We start from the raw sequence: 16696 nt of genomic DNA on the forward strand, positions 1-16696 counted from the left end.
AAAATATGTGAGTCGAGGTCTTACCTTAGCAACTCTAATGAAATCATTGATTTATTTTTTGGCATTGTTGCCAGATTCTTGACAGTATGCATTCAACTGGTTTATCTATTGTTTTTGGGCTGGTAGCCTTGGCAATTGTCTTCCATCAGTTAGAAACAGGAGCTTTTTCCTGCTGATCTACTGCAGGAACTTCCATGTGCTGTCCAAAAATTGAAAGGTCTTTGCAGAACTCTGATTGAATGTGTGCGCCAACTTTGAATTCTCATGTACGCAACACATGCAAGGTGCCTCTCCCTTTTAAGAGGTACAGGCTGCCTCCAAGTGGTGAATTCCCACCTCCCCTGTAATGAACGAGCTGTTAATCCCCAGCATGAGTAACGTGGACAGTTTGCCCATCATATAGAAATAAGGCGGAAACCTGAAACTCATGGAAATAAGCTGTTAATTTTTACTCTATCATAATATTGAAGGCTTCTATCAGATCATTTCTTAAACTTCTCAACTCTAACCTGTCAAGTCTGCTTTCAATCCTGCAGTTCCACAATTTCTGTAGCATCTCAAGGAACATATTTTTCACCTTTCCTATAGCCTTCATATCTTCTGATAATGGGTTGTCCAAAAGGATGTAAAAATTTATTTCCTTCCACACTACTTAACAGGGGCATCATCCCATTCAAAATGAACAATTTGATGGGTGGAATTTTCTGTGCCCGCTGGCGTCAGGTGTGTTTGGTGGCGTGAGCAGACAATATGGTGAGAAGGCAAAAAATTGGTTTCACAATGTTGTGAAACCAGTTTGCAGTCGTCCACTCTACCCGTCAATGACAGGCTGCATTTCCTCCGGTCGGATGTCGAGAACCTCATTGTAACACATCTGCATTTTATGATAAGCCCAGTTGGCCGGAATCATCCCCCCCACGCTGGATCATCCAAGACGTGTTTCACAATTGTATGTAAGCGCCATGCACCTGGCGAGCTGCACTTCACTCGGGACTTTGAGGTTTGTTTGCCTATCTTGCTTCAGGCAGCTCTCACGATCATCAGCACCAGGGATCACAGATAGCACCACATCATTTTTAGATGGGCTCACAGGCAGATCTCTACCTATCAGACCAACTATAAGGCAGGGGTGGCTTCTCAATGGCTGCAGAGCTAGGGCTTGCATGGGGAGTAGTGGCCTCAGGCAAGGGAAGATGCTGCAGGGCAAGAGCTGTACTAGGAAAGGGGGTATCCCAAGTGTGTGTAGGGGCACAAGTTGATCTGTGCAAGTGGCCTCAAGATGGTGAGGGCTGAGGAGGCAGTCTTCAGGGGAGATCAGGGCAGATGGAGATATGAGGGTGTGTGTGAAAGAGTGAATGGTGATATCCCTTGAGCTGGCAGTGAGTGAGATGCCAGTGAATGTGTGATGGGCTTGAGTGTGTGAGTTTAGAGTGAGGAGATGGTTACCTTACCCTAGCGGCACAGACAAGATCATTCATCCACTACCTGCATTGGATGGCCAACCTCTTCTGTACAGCATTGGCACTGATCACCACTGCCATCACTTACCAAGTGGGAGTGTTGGTGCCCTTGCTGCGGCTAGAGTGGGGGTAGAGGACATCACGGCGGGACTCCAAGGCATCCAAAATGGGCTTAAGGGACACGTCACTAAACCTGGAGTCTGCAGTCTTCTTGCCTTTCAGGGCCATGTCTTCTGTATAGCAGCCCTGGTCTGGAAGCACTGAGAGGTGTGCGTGTGGCTGCACTTTAAATCTGGAACCCAGTGTGATGAAGCGGTGAGGTGGGTGAATTGGAGCCTGCCCTCCATCAAAATGGCGTGTTTCCCAGAAATGCATGATTAATGAGCGGGGATTGGGATGACACAGCATAAAAAACCGCCATTGCGGCCGACAGGTAAAACGTCTTTTTTCTCGCCCGCTACTGCACTTAGTACAAATCTAGAACAGTTCTGTCTGATGGATCTAATAAAATAGCAGAAGGAGAACTTTGATTCGATTGCTTTAGCTTCATATAATAACACGATCTGCAGTAATTTCAAAGCTTTAATATCATCCTTACAAGGTTGAACTTCCCTTTAAAAATGCGACTTCTGAATTGCCAAACATGAAGTGTAAATAATTTGTAAGTGAGATAGAAAAGTCATATTGCATCACACTTACATATCTTAGCCAGGTGATTACAGCATAGTTAGTGCTTGCACACCAAACTCCACTGTGAAAATCAGTCACTGGTTGTGAATATTTGTGTGAAGCATCAAGCAAGCACATCATTATAGACTGACTCCCTTTGTGCATAATCAAATGGGAAGGTGAAAATTAAATATCTGCCAATTTTAAAATGGATTTGTAATTAACTGTTATCGAGTTTTAATAAGCTTCCAACTGAGGTGGGCATCTGCTGTTATGATTAAATCTGTAAAGTTAGAAATTCTAACTGGTCTTGTGCCAGGCACAGACTTTTTACCCTGTGGTCAAACTACTTCTAATATCTTCTAATATCTACATGTGGCAAGAATAAAAAAAACTTACAAAGCTGTAGTCATTTAATTTTGTATTTTCATTGACTAATGTTTCAAAAGAAGACCAAATGTCCTGTCCCATACAACACAGGACATTAGGAAAGTAAAGACCATTGCACTCTACCTGGCTGGTCCCAGGTTTTAAAAAAATAGTCAAACAATCAATAATGTACACTGATCACAGTTTCCTGCCAACAAACTGAGAGCTGCTCCTGTATAAATTTGTGGCGATGAGATCAGTCATTAATCTTGTAGCTTTCATTTCATCCTGCAAGTGATAAGCCATTAAAGCAATGGAGTTCTACTGGACTGTTGAAGAGGCCTATTTAGAAACCCGTACTCTTTAATACACCAAAAAAAAAATCTTTCATCACTAAATTAAGAAATTCAGCTTGTATATTCCCCTGAGCCATACCTGTGCTGCATACACATCAGTAATGTTTGAAAACAAGGGGCACAGGCAGTGTTGGGTATGTAACAATGAGAATGAATCTGCACTCTTGGCTGGGCAATGGTAATTTGTGTGTCCAAACCCTCAGAAAAGGCAGGAGTGAAAATAACCTAAAATAAACAAGGAATTTTCTTCCTCCAGGAATTACTAATTATCTGGGCTGGGTTAATTTTCAATGTACACATTGCCGTGTTCTGCATTGTTGATTCATGAACAGGTTAACATATTCCTATGAAATTGTTCAGCTATTACTTTAACAAAGACAATTTGAGCCCATCAGAAATTTGATCATTATGGCAAAATGTACTCAGAGAATTGGATAATGGAGTCAACAGTTATTTCACTATCTGTTTCAGCCTGAAATCTACGAAGTTCATGATTCCTAAGTGCTTTTCTGCTTTTTACAATTACATATTCAGAAAGGTGTGCAATATTTGTTCAGTAACACCTGATAATTAGGGTATTCAAATACAAAAATAGAGTACCAATATTGATTGGTCGATTGAAGGGTATTATTTTAAAATTCTGACATAAGTTTCAAAAATAAAATTCTGTACTTCAGATGTCTTTTTTTTAATGTTTTGTCAAAAGCATTGACCATTGCATCTAGATTAAAAAATTGGTAAATTACTTAACTACATAGATCATCAAAACTGAGTCCAATTCACTCTGCATGTGACATTGACGCATGTACAATTTCAGCAGGAGTCACTGCATAGTGAAGGGGGGTGAGAACTTCTCAGCCATGGAAATTGATGTCAATGCACCATGGCAACTGTGCTATGGTCTTGGCTGAGACCAGCTAACAACGTATGGTTAGGTTCAAACCTAGAACATACCTGATATTTATGACTTATGCACTTTTGTACTGAAGATATCATTTACCAACTGAGCTTAGTGTTTGGCTTGTTAAATTGTCAGCAAATCTTCATAAAATCAATCCAGTTATTTCCCTGTGATGCAAACAAAAGCTGCCACCGTGATACTTGAAAATAATCACTTGGTGTGGATGACTTCCCCTCATGATTGCCCACTTATCATAAACAAACACAGTTTCCATAAAAAAAACCCACTAGAGCTATACCTTGAGTGCCCTACCATCCATTCTTAATTAGCACATTCGTTTAGATAATATCACCAACTTTAATTTTAACACCTATGTGTTCTATTGTACTATTGTCGTTGACATCTTTTGATGATCTGCTTCTATCACTGCTTGTTTGTCCCTACAACCACACCCCCCCAACCCCCCCCCCCTCCACCTCTTTGTCTCTCTATCTCTCCGCCCCCCACACACACACCTTAAACCAGCTTATATTTCAACTCTTTCTTGGACTCGAATGCAAGTTCTGTCGAAGGGTCATGAGGACTCGAAACGTCAACTCTTTTCTTCTCCGCCGATGCTGCCAGACCTGCTGAGTTTTTCCAGGTAATTCTGTTACAGTTTCCATTGACGTATTTCTACCGAGATTATATACATCCTCACTCCCCTTCTCTCCCTTCACCAATCGTTGGTGACAAATCCTACAGCCATATGAGGTCAACTATTTAAAATTTCCTCCCTAAACCCATCTGCCTCTTCACTTGTCTTCCTTCAGGATCCTCAATAAAACCTACCTCATGACTAAGAATTTGGTCATTTCTTTTGATCTTTCCTTTCTTGCCTTCATGTCTGTTTTTCTCATGCCCATTATGAAACACCTTGGAATGTTTTCTACATGAAAGATCCTGTATAAACTCAAATTGTTCAGAAAAATGGTTTGCAGTTTTGTTAGCAAAGTCAACCACATGAAATTTCCCTACAATATGCATAATGCTGCTGCATATTATGACAGGTGGTATACATTCCCACTGATGGACATAAAATGGAGTAAATTAATTACAGTCAGAAATACATTCTCACTTTTCTAGTGCCCTTGTTTAAATGTGTAAAAACCAAGCTTAAGAGACTCTTATAATCAATGTCTGCCCTCTGAAAGGAATTCCATTTTAAATATGAGATTGTTGACAGCTAAATTTCTAAAATTGCATTGCTGCCCCCGATGATCTGACAAACAGATGTATTTTTCAAATTAGCTACAAGTGGAACTGTATTCCTACTACCCACTGGGGTCAGTGCTTTGAAACCAGGCAATTTGAGTGCATTACAGCTACAATTCCCACTCTTGAGGTCATGATGAAAGGGTAAAAAGTCAACATTACGCAGATGTTCACATTTCAGTTTGTGGCGATAGCAAATCACTATTAGTGATTGTTATGTGCCAGTGTGATTGCTAGTTCTGTCACCAGGTATCTGGGAACCTCCATCTCCCCAATGCCAGTGACCACGCACTCGGCCACCCAGCTAATCTCCAAGACATCTTCCTCCTATGCAGGGGTCTGGGTGGCTGTCACTGGTAGACCACCCCTTGATCTCTATCTGATTCTTCCTGGAGTTCTGTGGCCTTTTCTGCAAGGAAAGAAAGCAGAGAGTTATCAGTGTGAAAGATGGCATGAGTGGAGAGGATAAAAGGGCGATGACTGTGAGGCGTGGATCTGAGATGGCATGAATGAGGCTGAGTGCCAGTGATGTTTGCTCATATGGGAATGTGAGGAGGTGCCTCACGAGAGAGAATTGAGTAGAGCTGTACAGTTGTTGGTCTGCGGTGTGCTATGCATGATACTCCTAGGGAAATCAAAGTGTTGGGAGTACAGTTGCACCTGAAAGTAGGATGTCACTCACATTTCCTGCTCTTATGAGAGCATTGAACCTCTTGTGTCGCTGAGTCCAGGTTCAAGGGTCTGCTGCTGACTGTGTCCACCACTTTCAGCCACAGCTGCTTGGTTTGTGAGGCTGGCCTCTTCCTCCATCCCATCCATGTGGACAGCAGTTCCCTTTGGGCCCTCACTACAGTCTGTAACAGGGAGAAATCAGAGAAACGAGCGTTGGGGGAGTGGGGGTGATAGGTGGTGTGGGGGAATGGGTGAGGGGGCAGCTTTACAATGGCTGGCCGAATCCTGAGTAATCGATTGGGAATGCAGCCATTCTGATCCCTAACAAGATCTCTTTAACTAGAAATCCTTCCATTGACAGAAGTAGGTTGTCATCACACCTGCACCGTAATTGATCTGGAAGCGAGGTACCAATGCCATGGCTGAGTTAAACAGCCACGGTAAAACCCACTTCTCTCACTAACACGTTCCAGACCCACTACCCACCCCCTGCTGCGAACAGGTTGGTTTGGTAAAAGTGCCACCCTGCTTGATGGCCACGTCTGCCTCATGTATGAATAGTCCTACCTCTTTGCTGCCTACCACTGCTAAAATACCATAATCTGCTGACCATTCTCTGTGCACAGCTCCCAGTCTTAGCACCGCACCAAAGACCTTCCAAAACAGACCAAGAGCAATGACCCTGAATTTGCACTCCAACACTTTCACTCATCTGTGATGTCTCCTTGGGAGTTCCACCAGTCTCCTATTGAATTGCAACAGGGCATTGGGAGAACTCCTTCAGGGTTGCAAGGCCAACATTTGTTCAAACAACTTCAATTAAACTGTAATTTTAATCCAAACTCCTGTGGTATGTCATATGCCTGATGCTAAATTCTTTACCACTTTACTTCCCCTTGGTGCCAATGAGTGATATGGAGTCCTTCGACCTTAGATGAAGGGTATGACTGGCTCCTCTTAACTTTATAAAGAAGAAAGAAAGGAAGAACTTGCATTTTTATAGTACCTTTCACATCCTCAGTGCCTTGCAACCAGTGAAGCAATGGATTTGGTAACCAGTGGCATGGCGCTGGATTAATAACCCAGAATTCTTGAGTTTAAATCCTACCACAGCAATTTATGTAATCTAATAAATCTCCTAATTTGTGAACGAAAACTAGAAAAATGCCCATGAGCCTCTACCTGGCCTGGCGTACATTTGATTTCAGCCCCACATTGTGTGTGGCAACTTAGGCAACTAAGGGTAAGCAATAAATGTTCTCTTTAGGGCAGAGCCTGCACCCTTAGAAAAATTAACAAAAAAATCAGAGGTGTAGTTAGATAGGCAAATGCAGCAGCTAATTTGCTCTTAATAAGGTCCTGCAAACAATATTATGATAAATTACTGCTCAGTCTGATTCTGGCTGTATTAAAAAAAAGACTTGCATTTATATGGCAATTTTCATGACCACCATACATCTCAAAGCACTTTACAGTCAATGAAGTACTTTTTGAAGTGTCGTCACTGTTGTATTGTAGGAAGGGCAGCAGCCAGCTTGTCCACAGTAAGCTCTCACAAATAGATAATTGGTTTTTGTAATGTTGATTGAGGGATAAATATTGTTCAGGGATAACTCGCCTACTCTTCTTCGAAATAGTGCCACTGGATCTTTTGTATCAGTTTAGCATCTCATCCAAAAGATGGCACCTCCTCTATTTTTGCACTCAAACACAGCATCTTGTGACTCAGAGGTAAGAGTGCTGCCAACTGATCCACAGCTCACAATAGTCAAGAGATCAGGATAGGGCACCAGGAGAACTTCCTTCCTCTTCCTCAGATAGTGCTATGGACTCTTGAAGCTGCACCTGATTTGGTAGATAGGATCCTGGTTTCATATTTCATCTGAAAGACAGGACCTCGAGTAACACTGCTGTGTCAAAGTATCAGCCTAGATCATGTGTTCATGTCCTGGCATATGGTTTGAACCCACAATGTTCTAATTGAGATGTGAATGTGCAGAGGTGAACATGCTAATCCCTGTGAGGTCTAGCACCGAGTTGCCATGTGTGCAGTGTTGGAATTTGCATTGCCCACCCTGACCACATTCTGCTGTTGGTGCCTCTTGTGGGTCTGTTGCTCTATGCCGAGCAATGCTTCTCCCTTGAATATCACAAAGAAGTGCTTAGCACTCCCACAGGAGGCTCTGGGCCAATTCTAGACTGTGCTAACATCATGGCCATTGTTTAAGGAAGACTTTTCTTCTGTATTTTTTATTGCGGTCCTTTTAGAAAGCCACAAGTTTTCCAATCTTGTAGCCGCATGGTGTTCAAACTCTCCTCTCTGCCCCAGCCCTCCAAAAGGCAATTTTCCAATGACTGGATTTCTAGTTCAGTTTCTTGCGGTTATGTAAATTGGGCTAACCAGGAAGATTTGTGAGACTCATTGGGCTGGCATTAATCGCAGTCCACTATTTTTATGGATATTGTAAGTTAGGGAGTTTGAAGAACATGAAGGGTTTAAAATATTATCACGGTAGTGACAGAGTGAACACATCGCTGTTCCTTCACTGTGAGGTCATAATCCTGGAACTTCCTCACAGCACTGTGGGTGTACCTACACCAGATGGGCTGCAGCAGCTCAAGATTGTGTTCACTCAAGGGTAATTAGGGATAGGCAATAAATACTGGCCTTGCCAGCGATGCCCACATCCCATGAACAATTTTTGGTCATTTAAATGTTAAATGGGTGATCTTTGCTGTAGCCTAAAGTATATGTTGCCTACTGACATAGTGTTTAGTCAGAGGTGCTTTTGGTTTGTTTGTAAAGCCTTAAAACGTGAAATCTTGTTGGGTCATCCTTTCATCTATTCACTGGAATTTTTAAGTCTCAAAGTTATTGGTCTCCACAGGGATCTTAACAACAAAATTTTTAAAAGTGCACATCCACGCATGGGCTTCAAATTTAAACAAACTCCTGACATTAAAAGACTGGGAACAACTGGGACTTTTATTTTTTTACCACCAGGGAGTATTCATATCTAGATAGGTAGGTGCATAATCTGCAAGGCAGAGGTCAGGCTCATTGATAGTATCACCTTGCTTGGAGGAGAGAAGGAGTTTGAAGCAAGTATTTTAAGAAGGAAATGCAAATTCATCCTGGCTTCATAAATGAATAAATAGTTGAGATAATTGGAACTGATTCAGCAGGTACATTTTATTATGCATAGGTTCAGCTGCAACCACCCATTGCCATGTTTATTGATGTCATTAGACCCCTTGTTGATATCACATTACTGAATTTGAAGGCTTTCTTGTGTGATTTCAATGTGCTGCAGTGTTGCTGCTAGCTTTGCTTTCAGATTCCAACCCACCACCCAAGACCCCATCGAAATTATGGCATCTGAGCCAAGGGTGACAAGACTTTGCCCTGAGACAACACTGTATATGGCTGACTTGACTAAAATTCTCCCACCCAGGATTATCCAATGCTGACAGCCGTATAGTCTGTTGGAGGCAAAGTACAAGCTAGAGAGAAAAATGGGTAGTCGTAAAGTCTGTATATGATGTGTTTTATTGATACATGTAGATGAAGGATTAGGGCCATAGAGTAGTATAACACCAAGATAGAAAAGAAATTGCATTTATTGAATTTGCTTCATTATGTAATCCCATGCTTGGATTTTAAAAGCCAATAGGTTCAGCTCGTAACCATGTACTTTTGAGGGTTTTGGCATGCTAACAAATCTTGTTTTGTTTTGAAACTACAAGAAACAGAGTATGGACTGCTAATTTCTCTGCATCATGTAGTTTTATAACATTGATATTGAGGCAGTGCTTAACATTTGGGATCAATTAAAACAAAGGAGTTACAAAGAAACTGAAAATAAATGCCAAAGAAAATGTTGACCAGAAAGAAAAAGCAAAGCAAAATAATGAGGTGAAAAAGCTCGGTACAGTATTGTCACGTTTCCAGTGATCAACATATTATTTGAAATGCTCATTTGTACTTCTCTTGTATTCCTGTTGCAATAATATGAACAATAATTCCAATAATTGGAATTCACATATCATCTTCAAAGCTGAATATTAATTTCTAGCAAATGTAAACTTTTGGCAGACTTTTAAAATTAAAGCTGCAGTTTTGATGAATGTTCACTCTCTGGCATTCCTGAATGGAAAATAACGTGCTTGGAGAATGAGAGAGAGATCTGGAGTCCTGATTGACAATAAATTGAAGCCATCAGAACAATGCCCCATGGCAGTGAGCAAAGCAAATCAGATGTTGGCATGTAAAAGATCAATATTGAGGCAAAATTGTGAAGTTGTACTGCCACATTGTAAAGCGTTGGTGTGACTGCACTTAGAATACTGCACTGGTTAACGCAGTAGAAGGTTATGGAACTGCCTGAAAGGATATGAAAGAGAGCAATTAAAATGATTGAGGGGTTGGACGGATTGGTTTATGCAGACAGATTATATAAACTACAAATGTCTATCTGTTAAAAAGGTGAAGAGAGGATATGATTGCGTTTTTTAGGATTCTGATGGGACTAGATAATATTGATCATAACAAGCTATTTCACCTTGCCTGGAACAGTAGAAATAGAGGGCACAACCTATGTTTAAAGTGATGTTGAATTCAAATTTACCTGTGGATTTTGACCCCGATTTTAAAAGGGGCACAGAAGTGGTATGCACAACCCCCAAAGTTGGCAAGGAACTCAGGGAGTCTGGGAACATGGAGGTCCTATTCAAATATCATGTGCAAAAATTCTTTGGCGGCAAAAGACTGCAGAATAGAACCTATCGGAATAGTCCCCAGTAGTCAGAGAAACAGAGGACGAAGGCAATTGTGGGGGGATGTAGATGCAATTGAGGATATTTGACAGTACAGATATGATTGAGGATCAGGGGAATGCAGATGCATTTAGAATTGTAGAACTTCCCCTTCAAACCACATACCATCTGGACTAGGGCATACATTGTCACTAAGTTAAAATCGTAGAATTCCCAACCTTATATTATTGTAGGAACTCCAGGACCCAAGGACTGCAGTGGTTCAAAGCAATGATTCATTATCACCTTCAAGGGCAACTAGGAACAGGCAATAAATTCAGCTTTGGATGCACTGTACACATGTAAAAATAACAGAAGAACTTTGCTGATCCCTTTTACCAGATATTATTCCTGTTTCTCATATTTCTTTAAACATAGACATTAACATCCTGCTAATAAAAACATAGAATTTTTCTGAGGGATGTTTTACTTAATTTAACAATATCTTCCAAATGTGCCTGTCTTAGTGCTAATATCTTACCACTAGCATTGCTTAAAAAAGGACAGCAATCTTGATCCGCTTTTGTACCTTTGATCTCTAGTTTATTAGTAAATCATAAATAGGAGTTTCACTCTAAACCTTGGTCTTCTATCTATCAAGATCCAAGAGCTTGTATAGCACTAAGTGGACTGTCTTTGTTGAAAAAGACTTTGGATGTATTCCCTGCTTATTTGGATTTGGAAGATAATAACACTCGTCATTTTGTTTAAAGAATTTAGCTCTGTCAATACTTGCAGATGAAACAGCAGCACAATCAATATGGACTAGATTGAGTTAAAAAGAAACCACAATCCTCTCAGATTACTGATAAGATTGATAAAATTTCAATCTTCACAAGGGGTATAAACAAGTCTGGAGTAGTGGTGTACATTACAGACTGGGATTTTATATCAGGAGCCAAATTCTTTGCTGTATGAAGGAACCACCATCTATAATTAAAATGCGTAAAGTTAGGAATATGAAAGTAGCAGAATTCACAGGCAACTAAATCCAAATAAATTCTCGAACGTAACAATAATTCATAAGGAGCCTAGCCCATTTAGCCAATTAAAACTTGATCCTTCAGTATTCCAGATTTCCCAATGGTAATATCTAGCTGCATTCTGATTGCTTCCAATACTCTGCCAGTCATTTGTTCAAAACATTTATCAGTCTTTGAGTAGAGATGGTCTTTATATTTGCTTTAGATTTACTTTTAATGTCTCAGGGAAAATAAGAAATTTTATTTATATAGCTCCTTTTCTGACGTCCTAAAGTATTTTACAACCAATGAAGTATTCTTCAACCATAGCCACTGCTGTAATGTAGGAAACAGATGACCTGCTTGTGCACAGCAAACTCCCGCAAAAAGTGATGTGATAATGACCAGTAAATCTGAGTTTAGTGACATTGGTTGAGGGATAAGTATTGCCCAGGACACTGAGGAGAACTCACTTCCTCACCATTGAAATTGTACCATGCAATCTTTTATGTCCACCTGAGTGGGCCTTGATTTAATGTCCAAAAGATGACACTTCATTCAATGCATAACTGCTATTTTCATTGCATTACTGTCCAGTTCTCAGTTTTAAGGTACTTTCTATAATGGGATGGGACCAACCTGCACTCAGTGTTTAACTGTGGCCAAACAATTGCCTTATATAAGTTAATCAATATTTGTACCCTATTTATAAATTCTAAAATCCTATTGAATTCATATCCTTTTACTGCTGTAAATGTTGAGAGAGAGATCTCAGTTGCCAGTTTTAATATCCAATGCAATTAACTTGTTGAAATTCCCACAAACTCTTGATTGTGTACCACATTTTGGCAGACTAGGAAACTACTTCGTCCAAAACCAATCAGCATAGAGTAAAAGTGAGCCAGTTTCCAGCTTTGACAAGGCAAGTGATGGGCATCTGATTAGCTCCTCAGCCTCTCTTGTCGAAGAGGTCTTTGCTTTGTCAGTTTGCACCTTGCATACTGGTCTATATTTTGTTTCTTAACCTTTCTCCACAAGTAAATAGACTAATCAATATCATGTTTAAATGCTCTTTCTTCTAATCTTAATGTTTGCTTTCAGTAATATTATGCAATAGTCAAAGATGACACTTGCTCTACTTAAAATGGAAACTTCAAAAAGAAACCTGGTTGTACAAATGTTCTTGTGTCTGCAGAAGTAGAGCTTCTGCTCCATGGTTTGGTAGAGTGTTAAATGGTCATGACTCCTGTTTTATACTTAAACAACTTTAGTTATATAAATGTTTTAAAGATGATAATTGCACCAATTAGTGGAGATCATCAGTGACAGCTCTTTGGTGAATGTGAGAAAAGCACAGAATTAAAGGATAATTGTAGAAGCAAAGTTTTACTAGTTGTAGACTGTTTCAACATAACTTATGCATTGTCTATTAGTACTGTAATTACCAACTCTACTGGGTGGGACATGCCATTCACATGCCTGACCCCAGACTGCTGAAGCAACTGCTCTACTCGGAATTTGGTTACGGCAGGCAACTCCCAGGAGGGCAGGGGAACAGTTTTAGGGATGTCCTGGAACCACCCCTGACGAGATCAAACATCCCCGCTGACTCATGGGAGTCAGTGAATTGTAACAACCAAAATGGAAACAGTTTATTCAGGAAGGCACCGAGCACATCGAGAAATTGTATCAGGAGCATGCAGAGGTGAAATGGAGGCGTCAGAGAGCACACAAACTTCCAAACACTTCATCTGCCCATTCCTTTAATCACCACCTGCCCCGCAAGTAGCAGCATCTGCAGCTTGTGCATTGGACTTATAAGTCATTTCAGAACTAATTGAACAGGAGTGGAAGCCATTCATTCTCCAATCCGAGGGACTGCCTAAGAGGGACCAGATACCTGATGTTTTCACAAAGTTAGAGCACCAAAATCTCTTCATTGTTTCGTGACTAGTTTTTATTCCTAATTGATCCTAAGAAATTAGTGTTCTTGGGCTGAGTTTTCACTTGACGCTCCATGAAGATGAAACTGAATCTAAAATTGAAATCTATTCAGACATTAGAAGTACCTTAATTTAGTACAGTGGAAATAAATGATCTTAATATGAAAAAATCAATTATTTCAAGCACAATTTTAAAAATTAAAAAGAAAGCACTTTAGTTCTGCTTTCCTAACCTTTTAACACCTCCGTTCTGGATTTGTGACAGCCATCTTGGTGAGGCCCAACATCAGATGGTGGATCAGATCAGAGGGTGGCTGAGGTTACCTAAACTGCTCACAGCAACTATCAGGTGACTAAAAATAAAAAAAATCTCGCATGCTGTGTGTGCCTTTCACTTCAGACATCATTGGCTGTAACTTCCGAGTTCCCCAGGGTCGTATTGGGGGGTACTCCAAAGATCCCCTTCAGATGTTCCTGGGCAAGGTTTGCACGGCAATTGCCCAGAGGTGCAAACTTCCCCTGAGCAATTGCCCTATACTGGGAACCATCCGAACAAGTGATTTAAATTTCAAATTATGGATCGTTCCGATTGTGTCACACCAACAGTTGCCCAGAAGAGGTTGGAAGGACTAAAACCATTCTAACTTCTGGGAAACTATTGTACAGGCCCACACCAGCTCTCCACGGGACTACCCTCACACCTCCAACCACTCTTTCCCTGATTACGCCCCCACCCCCCCGGCCCCAATCACGGGACTCCCAACCCCAATACCCCTGAGTCCCCAGGAGACCCTCCCCAACTACCTCCACCCCCACTAGACTCCCCCACCACTCTGACCCACCCAGGGGTATCCCCTCACTCCTCTCCCCCCCCCGCCCCCAGCCATGAGACTCTTCCCACCAAGCTCCCATCCCCCCACCGGCAGGCCCAGCTCTCACCCTCACCTCCCACCGAGGCCCGGACCAACCTGACGACCAACCCGCCACCCTCCCACACCCCAAGATCTGACAGCCTCTCCCCCAGGCCTGACCTAACTGCTGACCTGACCCGAGGCCTGAAACCCTCCCCCCAACTTCTCCGGGCTCATTTGGCCTGACAACTCCCTCCCTTATCCCTCCCTGCAAGGCCTGACCCTTTCCCCCACTTCCCAGCTCCAGGCTCCGCCTGATCCAAACTAAGATCTGCCCCACCCCCGAGGCCCAACATCCTTCACCTCCCATCCCTCCTCGGGCCCAACCCGAGGCCCGAACCCACTGACCTATGACGACCTCGAACTCTGACCCCTGACCTCCAACCCCCCGGACCTCCAATTGCCCCCCTCCCACCCCCACCGGCCTCTGATTCCCCCCACCCCCAGAGCCCTATCCACTTACCTTCTCCCTGGCCTGTCAAGGACCTTTAAATTTCAATGGACCTTTAAACTTATCTGGTTTTTGACAGATAGTGCCATAAGAAAGGGGGCGTGGCTTCCTTCATTTCAATCTTTATTTATTCATTTAAGGGATGTGGACGACCCTGGCTAAGCCAGCATTTCTTTCCCATCCCTAATTGCCCTTGTTCAAGGGGGCTGTTAAGTGTCAACCACATTGCCGTGTGTCTGGAGTCACGTGTAGGCCAGACCAGGTAAGGATGATAGATTTCATTTCCTAAAGGACATCAGTGAACCAGATGGGATTTTACAACGATCAACAATGGTTTCACGGTCATCGTTAGACTTTTAATTCTAGATTTTTATTCAATTCAGATTCCATCATCTGCCTTGGCAGGATTCGAACCCGGGTCCCAAGAGTATTACCCTGGGTTTTTGGATTACTAATCCAACGACACCACCACTACTCCATTGCCTCCCAGAAGGCAAAGACAGTAAAAACTGGGAAATAAGAATACTGGTCCAAACTGATTTTTCCTTTTGCCTGGGTCCTGTGAATGCACTGCAGTGTCTGGATTTCATCCAGCCTGAGTTGGAAGGTGGTGCGAGTTTGAATTGAGCAAAAGAGAAGGTTAGAAATTGGGCACAGAGTGGCAATCCAACGCTGACTGCCACTCCGAGGAAATCCAGGCCCCAAATTTCAAACTATCAGAAACAGAGAAAAGACAGGAAAGACTGTAGTCATTTCATGCTGGTTTATTCTGACTGAAACCAAATATTTACAATCTGGAAGCTTCACTCACCAACAACAATTAATCTTCCGGCGACCTGAAGCAATTAGACTTGGGGCAGAATTTTCAGGTCGGCGGGCTGGTGCGATCGGTGGGTCCAGGAGCTGCCAGGGAATGGATCGCCGACTGTGATCGGCCCCCTCAGTGCACCCAGGGTGGGGGCAGGAGGAGGGGAGTGCTCCCTGAAGGCAATGAGCTGCCTGAGGGAGCTGAAAACTTCGAAAGTATTAAATTAAGATTTTAAAATCAGAACAAAATGTCCAAGCATCACAAACAGTCACCTGAATATATACATTATAAAAGTTCTGTCCATAGATTTTTATTTTTTGTTATTTAATAACGGGAACCTTATCCCGCCCTTGAATGAGGTTTCATGAAAAATGCAAAAGTCGCCTAGCGGATTCGCCCATCCACCAACCAAGAGGTTGGACTGAGCAAGAAAAATCAGGGACAGTTACAACTTTAATGGGCTTAATTGCCCTCTTCTCTGTCAGCGGACAGGCTTCCGACTTGCGTGCACCCACCGACCGAAATATTGCGTGAGCTCGGGATGATGTCAGGACGATCACCCGATGTCATCACGCGCTATTTTACACTCGAGTGAGTCTGGCGCGCATCCGCATACTGACCTGAAAATTCTGCCCATGGAGATTTTAAAAGCAGAAGCTAACCTAAACACAGTTGCAGGTTAATAGTGAAGTAATTCCTTCTGTGTTACATAGTGTAGCACTTCTGACAGCAGAAGGCTGCATGTCATATGACTTCAATGTGAGCAAAGCCATGCAAGGTCCACTGATGTTATTAAGTTGCTTTATACTAATTCAGACATTTTTTCTGGTCTACTTGTAGGTGCAGATATTGTCCAGTGGCTACTGAAGAATCTGAACATTGAAGATCAAGGTACAATTACTGAGATTCAAACTGGTAAATCCATGCACAATCTGATAAGTTGAAAAAAAATCATAAAATGATGAAGTAGCTAAAATAATTTGATGTTGTATTTTTTTAAATGCCTCTAAACAATGCAACATAAAAAATAAAACTTTGCTGTCGCAGCCACAGCTGGAGCCCCAAACCAGGGCATGGACAGTATTGTCTGTAACTGTCAAGGTCATCACTTCTAGACTGTGGGTC

At 42.1% G+C, this 16696-nt stretch overlaps 1 protein-coding gene across 4 annotated transcripts in view; it reads left to right on the forward strand.

The window, feature by feature from the left end:
* Window positions 1–16696, forward strand: part of LOC121273535 (regulator of G-protein signaling 7) — a 464890-nt gene that overhangs the window by 284672 nt on the left and 163522 nt on the right. For 3 of the 4 annotated variants that reach the window (XM_041180722.1, XM_041180727.1, XM_041180718.1), the window contains exon 3: window positions 16412–16486. In XM_041180722.1, the coding sequence (XP_041036656.1) occupies window positions 16412–16486 (75 nt within the window). The remainder of the gene's footprint in view (window positions 1–16411; window positions 16487–16696) is intronic. The other variant, XM_041180714.1, reaches the window with a different exon arrangement.

Source organism: Carcharodon carcharias, chromosome 2 (assembly GCF_017639515.1).
Source record: "Carcharodon carcharias isolate sCarCar2 chromosome 2, sCarCar2.pri, whole genome shotgun sequence".
NCBI lineage: Eukaryota > Metazoa > Chordata > Chondrichthyes > Lamniformes > Lamnidae > Carcharodon > Carcharodon carcharias.